We start from the raw sequence: 16,997 nt of genomic DNA on the forward strand, positions 1-16,997 counted from the left end.
CATCGAGGTGTGAATTTTAAAGATATTTTCTTATGCGCCAGGATGAAGCAATGTCTTCTAGTCGACCAAAGAAATTAATAGGATTGTCGTAACTTATCCGTCACTCAGCTGGCCGATTTTTGCGGAATGATTCAGTGGCATGAAATCAAGAACATGTACTGCAAAAAAAGAAGAAAAATTTATTTACGCTATCATAATTTCTATTTGTGCGAAATGGGTTGTTCTATTTTGTTATATATATGAGCTAGCAAGAGATACCAGATTGCAAAACAATCAAAATCCTGAATATTACATGTCCCAGAATGTAAGCTTTAATGACTGAAACTATTCTTGAGCATAAAGATTAATTCTGTTGAGCCCAACGAAAACTGGCGCATTTATACGGCCCTTCGGTAGAAAACTTGATATGTTGGGCGATGTGGTAGATGATGATGGTGCGAGAGTATGAACGAGGCATCCTGGGCTCGCAATTGCTGGGAGCGTAATCGTAGTTGACGTCATAACCAGCGATGGTGTGGTCATATGTGGCGTGGTGGTACTTCTCGGCACAGATCTGCATGGACGAGAGCAAAAATACAGCACAGTTACTCTATGCGCGTTTTTTAATGAAAACGTACGCATATTTATAAGCTGCTCATTCTACGAGAAGCTGATGAATTCGCAATAAGGCACGGATACTCTACAACGGACCTCATCAAATGGTAAAAGAACGCACGCACACCTTCCCCCTTCCACATACATGTTACACATGTACACACGCTCTCTCTCACGCACACATACACAAACACAAATGTACACACATACACACATATTCCAAATAAAAGTCAACGGGCAAGCGCTACTCAAATCTTTATTCAGCGACGCAATGGTGGAATATTTCTCCAATGTGTGCAAATGACCAGCTGCACTATCATAAGAAAGCTCCAAACCTTCCTTGATAATGACCTTCTAACACATGCCTCAAGAAATACAGGTTTTTACAAGTAAAAAAACAGCACATGGCAAAGTAATTCTACGCAAGCCCGCGCAAAGTGAAGCTTGCACTGAATGAATCATCAGTCAACTGCGACGTTCCCCATTCGAAAAAAAGAATTCTTCGCCCCCCCCGTAGGCGATGCAGATGTAAACATGAAACGACAACCGGGAAGGCAGACTGATTGGCTGACGGTAGCCATAAGCTTAAAATGGATGTAGTGCATGTTCCTAACGGCAAACCGCACAACACTACACTGCACCACGCCATGCTGTGTACTGTTCCATATACAATCTTTCCAGCCAGGAGAAAACAGAATGGAGGAAACACGGCAGGGAGTGAAAGACGCCAGGGAGACGGAGACCAGCTAGAAAAAGAAAAGCGCCTGAAAGAGCCGTGAACATATGTCTCAGCAAGTCTGGATTCTTTCTCCCTGATCCCGACACCACCACGGAGGAAAGGGCTGGCTTCATGGAGTGTTCACTTGTCAAGGCTGGCTGCAAGACGTAATCCTTTCTCCTAACTTTCTGCTTCTCTTATGAAAACCATGCAGCGCTTCTTGACGCTTCCGGCGCCACGCACCACAGCGGTGAAGGCAGTAGATCCGCAGCCAATTCCGGATCCAAGATTTGAAGTGTATGGTGTCCTATATCTGCTTTTTGAACGTAGCTATCGGAAATGACAAAACTTCAGCTTACTCTAAGTTACAGCTTGAGTGATATTAAGTTACAGCTTGAGTGATATTGTGAACAAACATAAGAAAGAATCCAACTAACAAGCGTACGTAATGTGGTCGTGTACAAACGGTGGGAGGACCTCGTTTTGTTCTCGGAGCTTGTCGGGATGCTCCCGTTTGACTCCTACAATAACGGCTGCAGCGTTTGGCTCAAGGTCACTTGAAGGTCGTCGACAGCAGCAGCTAAAAAGTATTTCATGCTAATACACATGAGTTTTCTGCATATATTCGCGCTATAATCTGGAGGGGGGGAATAAATCGTTCCTCGCTAACGAAGCAGAAACGTCACTGGTGCATTCCGCTTCGTTCATTCTTCAGGCTTTGTCCTTTTCATGGAGTGTGCGCGTGTGTATGCGCTCATTCATTACGCCACGCGTGCATCTACTAGGATCCTGCGAAGTTCCTGTAAGAGCTGCTTACTCTCACGAGCATCGGACCTAAATGGACGATGATCGAGATAGGGGGCACTGATGTTGGGAAAGGAAAGTTTGGGAATCAGAAACGGGTAGCTTATACTGCTCCTGGTTATTTCCTCCATCTCTTGCTCTGGGAGGGACTTGTAACTTCTGTCAGTTTACGTTACCGGCGGACAACTTCGAGGTCTTCAACGGTTTAGCAAGGTGCAGTGAAATATGTGACGCTTGACAAATGGTGACAGTTTAGGGTAGCGGCTTCCCATGATTTATATAATACTTTTCGCTTTCTTCGCCGATGTTAAAGTGACAGTAGGCGTTGTCATAGCATGGATGTCAACGTAATTTTTTAAGTTAGATCAGCTCCGGTTAAAGAGCAAATTTTGAGATTCACTGTTCTGTTTATTCCTTCATTAGTATAGAATCTACACTACATTTTATGTATCACGATTAGCATGCAGTAAATTAAGCGCATGTACACATTGAGGCATGAAATGTTAGAATTGATGGTATTCGTAGATAAACAAGACGAGAACAGTGCCTGTGAACAATCATGCGATAGTCTCAGTTAGTGTATATTTATGCAAGACTGGAGGATATTTCTGGGTCTCAAGAATAACGAAACACCTACTGATCACATACCGTGAGACCGATGACATCTATGAGATGATAGCAATTCTTCCCTTCCATGTAAAAGGGAGGGCAACAAACCCATCATTCATGACTTCCTGCCTCCTGGCACGGAAATTTCAAGTTGCGGTCAACGCCATGGTCTCTATATTAACTAATGCTGGTTCATCACCCGCTCTTGCAATAATGATTCTTTTCAATAATGTAGAAGCACCATCAAATATTGCATTTCGGCCTAAATTTCCTTTTGTGTACACCTTTAGGGGCTGCCTTTCTACCTCGTTTTCGAAGAGACTGAATGCCTATTGGCGTGAGATATATCGACTTTCTTTATTTGCTCACCCTATAATTTAGGGTCACCCAAGTATCAAAAACGAACGTTTTCTTTCTCCCTCGAGACTTATCGTATGTAGCCGCATGTAAGTCAGCCATCTGTGTCTCCATGTGTTTCAAGTATGCCGAATCTGATTCGTTGCAAACCTGGAAGAAAATACAAAACATAACCTCATTGGTAAAATAGAAACTGCAATTATTGCACCGCAAAACATTACCAGTACAAAAAATATTGTATTTTGTATCGCGCAGATAAACATCGGTCTTTCGCAGGATCACAAAAGCTACTACAGAAGTGTCATTCACTCTGCAAAGCACGGATTGTGCAACGACATTGAGTAATTCTCGCTCTCCAATGCATGATTATTTTAGATCATACAGCTTTTCCAGGGGAATTCCTAGGCGAGTCGGACACACCTTGCGGACAAGTTGCGTGAGGTTCAGAAGACTAATGAAGATAATTTATTAAAGTCTCTTTACTACTGGTTTTGGAGCCGTTGCTTAGGTAGTGAATTTGGAGGCACTCCCATCTTATCGCAGTTTCTTTAAGTCCTGAAAGCCGGATAAACTAGAGGTGCTCCTCATTTAATTTCAACGGTAAATCCAGGCAGTATTGTAACCTACCGACACGGTAGCACAGAAAAGGCGTGCCCACCATTAGGTAAGAAGGAAACGTCCCGTGACGAAACGCCCGGCGTCGTTCAAAAGTGGACCTTTCGGCCAGCCACAGCAAAAAGTGACACGGTGAGCTTTTCTTCGCAAGCACATGTAGCTTGTGAAGTGTCACTATTTGCCGCGACATGAAATCATTCAGGTGTCGTCTTGTACACCGTGATAAAGCGGATCCCTTTGATGTAGCAGAGGGACGTTCTCGGTTATGATATAGTCACGTGGTAGTTACGGTCAAGAACACAATGAAAAACATTGAGGGATGAAACTACCCCTTCATTGGGCGAATCTGTGCCCAGAAAAGCAAGCGACACTCTAAACGGAATGATAGCTCCGACCACAACTGGAGATGGTCGAGAATCTGATCTACGAGCACAATTCACGTCGCCCATACAAGGAGATTACACAAGATTCGGTGACAAGAAGCAACAAATAGAATCGTCGTAAACATTCGGGTAAGTTTGAAACATGCAGGCGCGTCTTGCGCTCAGCGGTAACTTTAAGGTGTTAGTGGTCAAAATTAAGTGCCCGAGAAAAGGGTAAGTACACGTGTCAATACTGCCTTGTGTGATCTTTGAAATTTTATGACACTTTTTTCTAACTTGGTGCGATTTTAAAAATTTAGGAAGTATGGGTACCATGAGATGGGACGACCTCTAAATTTGCCGTGTACGCATGTGCCCACAAAGAAAAAATATAACGACTGAATTTTTGATGTTTATTCATGCGAAGCTCACGTTACTAGCAGCAAAGTATGTCCGTTTCGTCCAACTTACATTTGCTAAATGGCGTGTTCACAGAGTTTATAGCTTGTTTTATAAAAATCTGCAGGCCCGAAAGGAAAACGATCCTCTACGGAAGACAAAGAACATGAAACATATTGCCCTTCAAATATCTAACATAGCAAACTTTTTACTTTGTAGAGTCACATTGGAACCGTTATCACATCACCAAGCTCTTGAGCGCATGAATGAAGGAATGGTTGCAATTTCCCTCACTATGAGAAGCAGCAAACCGATAGTTGGTGAACGAAAACACGCAGTAAGCGTTTCGCTGCTATGTGCGGTCTAATTTGTTGCAATATTTGAAGATGCCCTCGAGAACCTTATTTAGCGGCATCATTAAATAGACATGCTCCTTCAGCAGCTGTAGTATAGATGGCCAAGCATATTTTAATGGCTAGGGGAACGGCGACGCGGCTCACTTGCCGGCAGGTGCGCTAACGTCGGGCTCCGCAGTTTCTATGTTTTCCTGATAGTCCTGTTCCTGCTAACCACCCAAAGAGCACATAATTCCATCCACAAATTCAATACATCTGGCGATACCAAGTTTGTGGACCTAGGACCAACTTCAGCCGGTTCACGACCGAAAGAAGACATCCATCACGTGGCAGCCGAGATAAGCCTACCGAGGAGTAAAGAACGGTGGCGACAACTAAACCGTCGACGCCGGCTTACGTGCACGATGCATCAGCGACGCTGGCGCAGATGGCGGCCCGTACACCATCGTCCGGAGGGTACAACAGCCCTGCGCGTACCTAAAGGAGCCGTGAACCGACTGCAGAAGACCAAATGAATAGTTCCTATACCCTACGACGTCCAAAACCGGCCACCATGGTCAACGAGCAAGCCGACACCGACTCCCAACGGCCGACCCGCCCGACCACGCGCTTCACTGAAGCCTATGACGAGGGCTGCGGCATTACCCGTCGTGGTTGCTAAGTGGCGATGGTGTTTGGCTGCTAAGCACGAGGTCACGAGGTATGCATCCCAAAAAATTGGCCGTACGATACCGAAGCTCCGGGGTTACCACACTGCTTGGAACCCCGTTTTCCCGCAAATCGCTAGCTTTGCCAAAACATGGCGCTGTGCTATCTCATATACACATCGCGGTCTGCGAGATACAACGCCAGATAATCACGATACGGCCATACAAAAGAAACAAAGGAACAAATAAATAAAGGAACGCTTACAGTCTGCCCAGGCAGAAGCAAGTACACTTCAGTCGCCTCGTGGATTTTACGTGGGAGGAAGCTCTGAGGGGTGACAAAATCATAATACTTGGGGAATTCAATGCACCCCACTCGCACAAGAGTTACCCGAGTAAAGGCACCATTGGAGTCATCAGTACGAAGGGTTCACCAGTTAATATTAAGCCCAGGAATGCCCCCTCTCACGGACAATAGCGTAGCACGAGATACGACACCTGACCTAACGTTCACCAACGACCCGAACCGACTCATGCGGACAAACACAGAACAAAGTTCACGCTGCGATGATAACATAATACCATTAGCGATAAACTCCCTGAAATTAGGGAGGACTACAGGCATCGCAATGATAACGGATTGGACGGCCTTTAGGGTACAACAGGACCAACTACATGGAGAGGAAAATGCGACATCCTGGGTCCTATACATTAGGACATACATGGCAATAAACAACATGAAAGGTAAGAATCACAACCGAAGCACAGGCTCTAGACAGGCGCCTCTTGTGTTTATGGGAAGCTCGATGCAGTCTAACTAAGAGATGGAAAAGACAAACCCACAACAGAAGGCCACAATACTCATCGCAGGGATAGCGCAGAAAGTGATTCAGTATGCTCAGAGCTTATGCAATAACAACTGGAAACAGTTCTGTGACTCGATGCAGGGGACACTACATACGAAGAAGACGTGGGCAATCCTTGGCCTTTGTAGCATGATGGATCCCGCCACTACGAAAACAGCCACAAACACAACGCTTAAACTGTTAGAGAGCGAATTTACGGGAACAAACACTCAGCTAACAGAAAAACTACAAACAAATCTACCTCGCTGCAGCGGCGAACCAATGGTACCTCAACACCAACTAGGAAGGGCCGCCAAATCAGGTATTAGCCGAGTCTATAATGGTAGCAGAGGTGTACGCAGCCGCCCAGTCGTTTAAGCAAAACAGGGCCCCAAGACCCGATTGAATCACAAATGCAGTGATCCGTAATCTGAATCACAATACCATCAACCAGATCACGAAATTTTTCAGCAGACACGCCTGAATTGAGGGAGGTGAAGTCCGAAAAGAGTGGAAAGACGTAAACATCACATTAATCCATCAAACCAGGAAAACCCAGAAACCTACAGAATTTGCACCCCATCTCACTTACTTCGTGCACAGGAGAGCTGTTTGAGAAAGTAGCACAAACAAGATTATGGGATAACATAGGAAGTCACAGGCTATTCCCGGATTGCATGTTCGGGTTTCGACCGCATATTTCAGCACAAGACGTGTTTCTCCTATTAGAGGCGGAAGCACTAATCTCACCAAATGGACGAGACGAGACCGTCCTAACGCTAGAAATAAAGAAAGAGTTTGACACGATTAACGTAGCCTAATCCTCGAAAAAATCGAGAAAATTGGATGGAGAGAGAAAGTATACCAGTACATACACTCTTTACTAAGCAATAGAATGGCAAAAAAGGTCTGGGTTTAACAAGGCCAGAGCACTTTAGAATGCCAGAAAGAGGCTCCTACAGGGTTCGATACTCTCCCCAGTACTCTTCAACACAGGGTTGAAGGTAGGTATTTAACTTGGGGAAGCAAAGGTCCTGGGACAAGCAATTTACGCCGATGATATAATGATCTGGGCACATAAAGGCTCATATTGAAACAAGCAGAACTCCCTACGAATAGCCATGTCAAAAGTAGAGAGTTTCACTAAAGAAGCAGACATGAAATGCTCACAAGAAATGTTCGAATTCGTAAGAGTCCGAGCACCATACTCCAGAAAACAGAAACGAACACATAGAGAGTACACCTAAACGGCTGGTCCATAAAGGAGGTGCAAAGACCAAGCATACTAGGTCAATGGATGCATGAGAACGGCAACACAGATCACACCTTCGCTGACCCAAGAGAAACAAATATAAGCGTAGCATGCATAAGCCACCGGATGACCAGAATTAAGAAAGCTTTCACGGAAGAAGAAACCACAAGGCTAGTACAGGCATTTGTCATCAGTCGAGTAACCTATGGTCTCCCGTTCCGCAAATTCTGAAAAAAAGAAATAATGCAGTTAAATGCCTTAATACGCACAGCATACAAAGTAGCATTGGAACTACCACGCAATACAAGCACTGAAAAACTCCAAGACCAGGGAATACACTACACGCTTGAACAACACGGAACGTCAGTGATACTCACGCAGCGAGCAAGGCTAAACTCAATAAAACAAGGCAAAGTCCTACTATAAAGGCTAGGCTATCCCCTAAGACCGCAACATTCCGGAGTGCAGACACTTCTTCTAACCAAGGAGGTCAGAGAACAAACACATTATAGCATCTCTCATTCCCAAAAATGTAGGTGCAAAATATCATACGGACATACGTGCGGCCAGGACTAGAGCGTCACAAAATAATTTCGGACGCAACTGGGACACGTACTATATAGACGTGTGTAGAATAGCACCAAACAAATACACTATAACAGCTACAAATCATAACAACCCGATCACAACTACCTTACAAACTGAATCGGTTAGCACGGCAGAATCGCCACCCATAGCCTTGTCCATCCGAGATGCCGAAGACAAAACGCAGGGTGCACTAGTCATATCCGACTCGCAGTCAGCATGCCGTCAATACATCGCGGGAACTGTATCGAAAATTACAGCGAAGATTCTTGGAACACACATCCAATAATATCAAGAGATCACCTGGTGTCCTGCACACCCGGGGCTAGAGAGTAACGAGAGGGCAGACGTTATAGCTTGCGGAATTAATATCTGAGCGCAGATCGATACTTGCTAAGAACCTCAGATCAGCACGCGCGACATGCTGGAGGCACAAAGAAAGGCAGAAATTCAGGCCTGCTACACCCCATACTTGAACTAAGGCTGGCTAGGGACTCGCGCATACTGCAAACGCGCACCCGAATCTATTATTCTTCAATAAAATAGATCCGGCGGAATACACTTCCAAGTTGCTCTTCCGGACCAAGCCCAGCGAGCCGCACAGGCAAGTGGAGGCCTGGGCGATGGGATGCATCCATTCGTGCCCTATTACCCCAAAGTAAAATATTGTTTCTACTACTACTATGATGTCCACCCAATGCAGCAATATTAGGGAGGGTTGTTGGCAAGAACGCTCTCTCTGAGTATCATTCTCACCTACACATGTTTTACAACGCCGGGACATGTGCGCTGACATTTAAAAAAAATTACACCCTCTTTCAAGATTTCTCTTAAGGGTGAATGGCGAAAGTGTACACTTACTCTTCTTATCATTCGCCTCCTTCTAATTGCCTCTTCTGTTTTTCTTCATATTGGTCATTTCATAGTCATTACTGGTCATTCCGAGTCATTTCAGTGATTATTAGTCGTTACTGCTCAATAGTAAGCATTTTTAGTCATTTGTGATCAATTGTGGTCATTACAAGCCGTCGTTCGACATATCGGTCATTTCGTAGTCAGTTGTATTCATTGCAAGTGATTATTAGTTAGTACTGATTATTACTAAGAATGTTCAGTCATTTGTTTTTACTTGTAAGTTAAATGTTTACGTTAGACTTATTGGTCATTTCACAGTCATTACTAGTCATTACAAGTCATTAACCTCTAGCGATGTCTATTATAGCGTTATCATTCACTAACTGTCACTAATAATCATTTTTCATTCTTTACTTTGTCTTTATAGGGCGTGATGACGATTCGGCGTACACTCCAGCGGTCAGTTCTGCTGACACAAACTTCACCATGAGCGTGGAAAGGCTTTCGCCTAAAAATCTTGACCTCTACACCTTTGCCTATATTTTTTACACACCATCTTCATAGAAAACGCAGAAAAGCCTTTTTTATGCTTTCTGTGTTAGAGTTATCTTCTCTTTGACGCATTTCTCTCGAACGAATCCACAATCCGGATATTCGCGTTCGTAAATATCTCCCAAAGAGTACAAATTCATCCTATATGTAAAGAGTTTGCTCTTGCGATTGCACGTAAATTTTTCTTTTATTTTTCGTTCCCTTAACCGTAGATAGGCCAAATGACATTATACTATCTAATTTGTCATAACAATGCAGACACTCGAAAAACTTGATTGTAATGTTTTGTGGGGCTATAAACGAACGCCTCTTTTCCTCTGTCTTCCGAGCCCCCTTTCTGCTGAAGTAGCACGATGTTGCGGTATCAAAGGCCGCCCTTGGCAGCCACATTTCAGGGGAGGGGCGGGGTGGGGGCAAAATGCAAGTACGCCCGTGTCTTCGTGCATTGGAAGCACGTTAAAGGTTGCCTGGTGGTAAAAATTAGACCGCAGACCCCACTAAGGCGTGCCTTAGGACCAAATCGTGGTTTTAACCCGTACTACCCAAGTATTCAATTCAATTACCGGCCCCTGTAGTTGTCAACATTTGGTCTTGGGAACATGGACTAGAATTATAATCTTTGTAAAAGCCTCTCCGAGAGCCTCTTCTATTCCCGATTTCATAGGTTTGATGTCTTTTCTCACTGCTATATACAAACTCTACGTGAAATTTGCACGGCAGCTCAACAGTGACTATTTTCTATGTTTATTGGTCAGTCAACACCTAAATTGCGTTAACAAGTCTTCTAAATGTAGTGTAAGGTACATCACCTAGCTTTATATTATGGCGCTCACCAGTTGGGGAATCCCGTATCCTTCGAAGCGCTTGCACGGTTTGAACACAGAGTACTCGCCCCAACCAGCATAGTCTTCATCATCCAGTTTGGGTGTGTACCAGCGACCTTTCAAGGTGAGCGAAATAGCGAAGAGTTGACTATTGAAGATTTCTTTTTTCCGCATGCATTTCACCAAATCCACCGCGTCATTCTGCAGAAAAAAATAATATTAAATGTTCACCTATTTTCAACGTAATATTGCAGTAATTATCTGTTACAAATAACACTTACTGCAATCACGACTTACCCGCCATCGTAACCTAATGGCATAATTACATAGCACCACCAAAAGCATCACAAAAATGTCTCGTGGAGCTCAAAGGAAAAGCGTTGAATCAGGTAGAATCGTCTACACATTGCCGATGGGAAGGCAGCGTGCAGAAATATTCTCTTTAGAATGAAGTTACCCATTTCTCTTAGTTTTGAAGAGAAAGCTGGGCAGTCTTCTATTGGAGTGTGTCTCGACAGGCCACCTAGTAACCAAGTCTGATGTAACGATCAGTTGTACGTAAGTCGTCTATTCAGGTAATGTAGTAAAATGACGAAATTGACGTGTCGAAGCCCGTACGGGTACCTTATGTGAATGGAGTTAGGGAACGAAAATCTTCAACTCATCTATGCGCATTGACTTGTTCACATACCCAAGCGTAAATAAACTTTTCCAGCCGCGTCCATCTTCCATTTCTCCTTTTGTTAACACGGTGTCTGCACTAGAACCGAAACATCAATGTAGACGTTTTGCTGCTCGTTGACATGATATAAAATTGCTATACAGTTAGCATGCCTGTAGCACGAGTAAATATTATGCCCATAGGGGAAGCTTTATATTTCAGGGAGCCAAAGATACCTACGTATTATTTGGCCGTTTCAATGAGCTGTTTAGCCTAATAAGACAAGGAAAGGAAACACGTTAGGTTGATGGACACCTACGTTATACATTGCAACTTGACTGCAGCTTAGTCGCAGACACCATTAGGCTGTTTACATAATTTGCGGGAAAGCTATAACTATAGCAGTTGATTGAACAACTGAACCGTTCATTGAGATAGCAAGTGGGCACCACGTGATTCAATTACATAGAGCCTTACGGCTTTAAGCTTGATAAATGTTTCATATTTGGCTGCAGCTGAATGCAAAAACAAGTTATTTAAGAAGTACATCTGGGCAAGATAAACTAGAAGTTTACCCTGAAGCTAATGTAATCCATCAGCGCATTTTTTTTGCATCTACGCCAGGGAAAGGGTTAAGTACACCAACCAATGGACTAGGCCGTCCACAGTGATGAAGGCAATTTGTGCTAGGGCAGTTCGCCTTAACGAGTGTTGCAAATTACTTTTGTCACAAGTACGTTATGAACCACCTCCCAAATTTCGACGATGGCTCTCAATAATGGTGCGTGGAGGTGCGATCGACAGTAGCTCGCGCAAGCACGCGAAGTGCTCTCCAGTGCCCCTCTCGTCGGTGACTCTGTCTACTTCAGGAGGAAGCACGCCGTGTAGTAAGTATGAAACGGTTTCAGCTCCCGTTGTCGGCGACCTTCGAATGACCTTGATAGAAAAGCCAGAGCAGTTATAAAGGCGCCTAGACGAGAACATCAGGGCATCGTTGCGAGAGCAAAACGAGATCAACCAAGCAACCAGGCATTACTTAAGAAAAAGTGGTCTCTCGCTCCCAACAGCTTGTACAGGACCACATTACATTCGATAGTTACAGCGCAAAGAAAACGCAAAAAGTATTCCTCCCGCATTCTTCGTAATGTATCTTCGCAATATCGTCATCATGAGCCTACTTTTTATCCACTGCAGCAAAAAGGCCTCTCCCTGCGATCTTCAATTACCCCTGTCCTACGCCAAAGAATTCCAGCAAGCTCCTGCGAATTTCTTAATTTCATCAGTCCACATAGTATTCTGCCGTCCTCGACTGCGCTTCCTTCCTCTTGGCACCCCTTCTGTAACCCGAATGGTCCACCGGTTATCCAACCTACGAATTGCATTACCTGCCCTGCTACATTCCTTTCTCTTAATGTCAATTAGAATATCAGCTGTACTTGTTTTCTCCCTGATACACATCGCTCTCTTCCTGTCTCTATGCGTTGCATCTAACATTAGTCATCCCTCCACCGTTTGCGGTGTCCTTAACGTGTTTTTGAGCTTCTGTTTCTGTTTCCAAGATTCTTCCCCAAGAGTCAGCGCCGGTAGAATTCACTGATCGTGCACCTGTCCTTTTAATGATAATGGTGAGCTTCCAGTCAGGATCTGACAATGCGAATGTGCTCCAACCAATTTTTATTCTTCTGCTAATTAGCTTCTCATTATCAGGGCCTCCTGTAAGTAATTGACCTTGGTAAACGAACTCCTTCAGGGACCCCAGAGGCTGACTGGTGATCCTGAGCTTTGGAACTCTTGCCCGGCTATTCATTACCATTGTCTTCTGCATGTTAATCTTCAGCCCCATTCTTAGACTCTCTGCGTTAAGGTGCCCAATCATTTGTTTTAACTCGTCCCCAGTGTTTCTGAACAGGACAATGTCATCTGCAAACTGAACTCCTTGATTATGAAATGCCTCTAAGACTGCTGGCATCTATACTGAGTCAAGTTCCTATTCGCACTCTATGAACGCCACATAGAGAGGCTGTGTGTACTGAGATGATTTCTGGATTACCTTATTGATGGCATGGATGCGATCCATTGTAGCGTATCCCTTCCTGAAACCTGACGTTTCACTTGTTTGACGAATGTCCAATGTTGTCCTGATTCCATTTCACGCGGAGGTGTATGGAAAAATAGCCACTAGTGTTGTGTGGTCCTACCCTTACATACATCAAAACTTAAAGGTGTCTTGGAGTGACGATCGATAGGAAACTCACATGGTCGCCTGAAGTGAAAAAACTAAGTGTGAAGACTTCCTCGGCGTCGCAAGTATTCCGACTTTTAGCTGGATCACAGTGGGGCAGCAACTCTCGATCAATGGTGCTCCTCCATACGGCATACGTCGACGGAACATATGATATTACCTCGCAGCCCCGCAAAAAATGTCTCCCAGAAGCAAGAGAAAACTTGAGCCAGCACGTAACAACTGCCTGCGCGTATTTCTTGGCCTTCCGAAGACGTTGTCCCGCTCAGGAATTGTAGCAGAAGCTGGATGCCTGCCCCTTGAAATGCTATCCTCGCAGGAGAAACTTCGGATTCACCTTCGCAAAGTCATTCATACGAAGACTCACTTTTTAAAAGATATTTCTAGAACCCGTGCTACATCCCGCATTGGAAAGGCCGTTGGAAGCATATCTATTTCGATTCCTGCTCAGGCGTCACAAATTATGCCATGAAACAGTTCACCGTGGACGATGTACCCATTGGAAATCCTACGATATATCCCTGAAATCAGTGCGATAAAGAAAATACCTCAAGCAGCGACACACCAGATAGCTTTGGAATATATGCATTAAGAATACGCAGCCGACACCCACATTTTCACCGATGGCTCTCCAACTCCGCATCGATGATCGTGCGGACTCTGTGGCCTCTACAGGGCAACGATTCTCCTTTCGTCTTTAGCGACCAGCATCATCTACTTGCCTGAGCTATATGGCATTATGAATGCCCTTGCGCATGTAGCCGCCAAAGACACGGGTGATTTTCATGCATTCAAAAGCAGCCCTACAAACTAGTGGAACAGGCACAAGTGTTGCAAGAATCAATCTGCAGCATTTTACATTTCTTATCTGCACCAAGGGGCTAAGATTTCTGGGCATTGCGTCCAGTTCCAGTGAATACCTGGTCATGCCGGCATTTCGAGAAAAGAAAAAGGATGAAGCTACCCCAAAATGTGCTGCAGTACCGCAATTTCAAAAGGAAATATTTTACAAAAGCCGACGCTTCAAACATGGCAAGGAAATATGCCTATCAAGAAAAAGAACGTATCGAGAATCTGCCGCTTCACGAAGACAACTTCCTGCGTTACACAGACCACGAAAAGAGACCGAAAATTCCGCCACTACTTCCTCGACACTTAGAGACATTGTACCATCGTCTTCCACTGAACATGGCATACACGAAGAATTATCTGTACCGCAGAGGGCTTACCATTACCTCCTACTGTGATAACTGCGGCAACTTAGAGACAATGGAGCACATATTACTAGAATACCCCGCGTAGCGCGACGAGAGAAGGTTTTTTTTTTTAGCAACAAATGAGCATGATTTGCCACGAACCGTTGACATTACCGAGCATCTTAGGTCCAATGCCCGGCCCTTCAAAACAGCGGCGGTTTATGAATTTATTGTTCAAATACCTGTCAGAAGTTTTTCTAGTAGGAAAGCTTTAAAGATTGCACATTTCATACACAAAAGCCTAAATTTGCCCACCATTTAATCTGTAATTATGAGTCTCAGGTCCACTTGCACATATCATATTTATTTTTACTCTCTTTTTCTTCCACTCTCCTCTAGAATCTTTTAATCCCATTCCCCATCCCTATGCAGAGTAGCATGCCAGCGATTGTATACGCCCTGGCAAAATTCTGGGATTTTCTAATAGTCCCTCTGATTCCATTGGAGCTTATCTTTGTGAATATTTTCTATAATAGTGAAAATTAGCTAATGGGCACATAATTTTTCCATTCTTTAACGTCTTCCTTTGTGTGGATTAGTACAACGTTTGCATATTGCAGTTATGTGGGACCCATGAAGTCAATAGACCGTTAGGTGTAAAGGGCCGCTTGTTTTTGAAGCAATATGTCTCCTCCATCTTTGATTAAACGGAAAGGTAGTTCATCATCACCGACCGCTTTGACCCGCTTCATGTCTAGAAAGGCCCTCTAACTTTGTCGCTAGTTCCAGAAAGAGCCTATCTAAACTGTTCATTACTACTTTGAATAGAGGTATCATGGCTGCTCATAGTTGGCTGATCTGAAGCTATGGAAAAGAAGTAGCTGGAAAGTATTTGAGTGTAATGACTAATGAATGTGTGCCAATCCTATACTTCTAGGAAAGCACAAAAAAGCGGTTATCGTGAATGAAAGCTTCTGTTTCTAGTTTTCCTAAAGTCACTTTCCAGTGAGGTGCTGAAAGCCAGTACTCATACCTAGCATTCGTGCTTGATAATGCTTGCTTTTACTTACGGTATATGAAATTAAACATTATGTGGCAACCTGATAACGATTATGAAATGTGAACGAGAGAAAGGACTAATATTTACGTAACACAAACATTGTGTTTAGAGATGGCTTGGCAGATGTGTAACTCAAGAAACCACACACGTTCGCTCAGTAAATCTGTCACTTTAGCAGAAGTATGACATAGAAGGTTACTTTCTAGCGAGAAGATTGCTGCTCATGGCGCGTTCTGTGACATTGTCCAGATAAATGCATATATGCATCCCGCATACACGATAATTTAGTCGCAGAGCCAACTGTCGAACTAACAAGATTCTGTGGAATCACAGGCTTAAATCGTTTTTTGCTTGATGACTCACGAACTACGTGCAATGGAAGAATGAGATCTTCTGTATTCATGTAGATACCTGTATGCAGGAGCTAGGCATGGCACAATATATAATACTCCTAGTTTCATGTCGAAACATTGCAACGCCTTATGTTCAGTAGTATTTCAAGTTGTCTTTTAAATAAAAAGTCATCTGTGCACCCTAGAAAATATTGTATTTGGAACAAATGATATGAAGAAGTGGCATAGACTACTTCAGATGAGTAAACAACTACATTTTCCATTTAACATACTGCGAACATAACATAACATTTAACATACTGCGAAGATTCACATACTGGAAAAAATTAACATATTTTGCTTTGTAGCTCAATGTTCAGAGTTGTATTCCTAAGATCTTGTAAAATTACTAGTCACTGCTATTCGGAAGGAATAAAGAGCCGGAATAATTCGGCCATATTACAGACATTTGTACTTTTAAGCAAGACGATCTTTAATAGGACACTCATTGGGGAAGGCAAACAAGACACAATATTAAACATTCACAATGCAACGTCATGGAAACGGATTGTGTTAATTCTAGTGCAGATGCAGGTAACTCTCAAATATAATCAAGAAACAAACAAAACTGCGTGTAACCGGCTGCGTCTTCTCACGGGAATGCATTGCAGTAGTTGGCTGGAAACACATCGAACACCACCGCATTCTTGTGGTGCACAACACATGGGACACATTCACACTGCAGAGATTCGTGGGCCCCATGATAAACACATTAGGTACACACAACCGGAGCGCCATCCGCGCGCATTCAACACTCCGACACGAAAGCGATTGCGGACGGCAAGGGTATAACCTGCGCCACACGAGCAATAAAACCTCGTAGATTTGATGCTTTCCGACTTAAGCGCTTAAAAAGTGCACGGAAATATCGCGCACTGCACGCGCCAGCTGTAGCAAGTCCTTTAAAACAAAGTGGTGGCGCCGGTATCACAGGTAGGAGCGCAAAACTTCCCGAAGGGGCTTAAAAACAAACATTCCCTCTAAATCGAAGTCAAACCATTGAAATCACGGGCACATGTCTCGACAACGGCTTCCTGGAATAACATAACCGGATCTCGAAGGCCATGCTTTT

At 43.9% G+C, this 16,997-nt stretch overlaps 1 protein-coding gene across 16 annotated transcripts in view; it reads right to left on the reverse strand.

Moving 5' to 3' along the window:
* Nucleotides 1-279: 279 nt before the first annotated feature.
* The window catches only part of LOC135914302 (uncharacterized), an 89,913-nt gene continuing 73,195 nt past the window's right edge, over nucleotides 280-16,997 (reverse strand). For 7 of the 16 annotated variants that reach the window (XM_070523527.1, XM_070523524.1, XM_070523530.1 and 4 more), the window contains 3 exons: nucleotides 10,384-10,575; nucleotides 3,095-3,232; nucleotides 280-553 (listed from right to left, as the gene is read on the reverse strand). In XM_070523527.1, the coding sequence (XP_070379628.1) occupies nucleotides 344-553; nucleotides 3,095-3,232; nucleotides 10,384-10,575 (540 nt within the window). In that variant the 3' untranslated portion in view covers nucleotides 280-343. Of the gene's footprint in view, nucleotides 554-3,094; nucleotides 3,233-10,359; nucleotides 10,576-16,997 lie in introns of those variants that run through there. The other 9 variants (XR_011507958.1, XR_011507957.1, XM_070523536.1 and 6 more) reach the window with 7 other exon arrangements.

The sequence above is a fragment of the Dermacentor albipictus genome, chromosome 8, assembly GCF_038994185.2.
Source record: "Dermacentor albipictus isolate Rhodes 1998 colony chromosome 8, USDA_Dalb.pri_finalv2, whole genome shotgun sequence".
Taxonomy (NCBI): Eukaryota; Metazoa; Arthropoda; class Arachnida; order Ixodida; family Ixodidae; genus Dermacentor; species Dermacentor albipictus.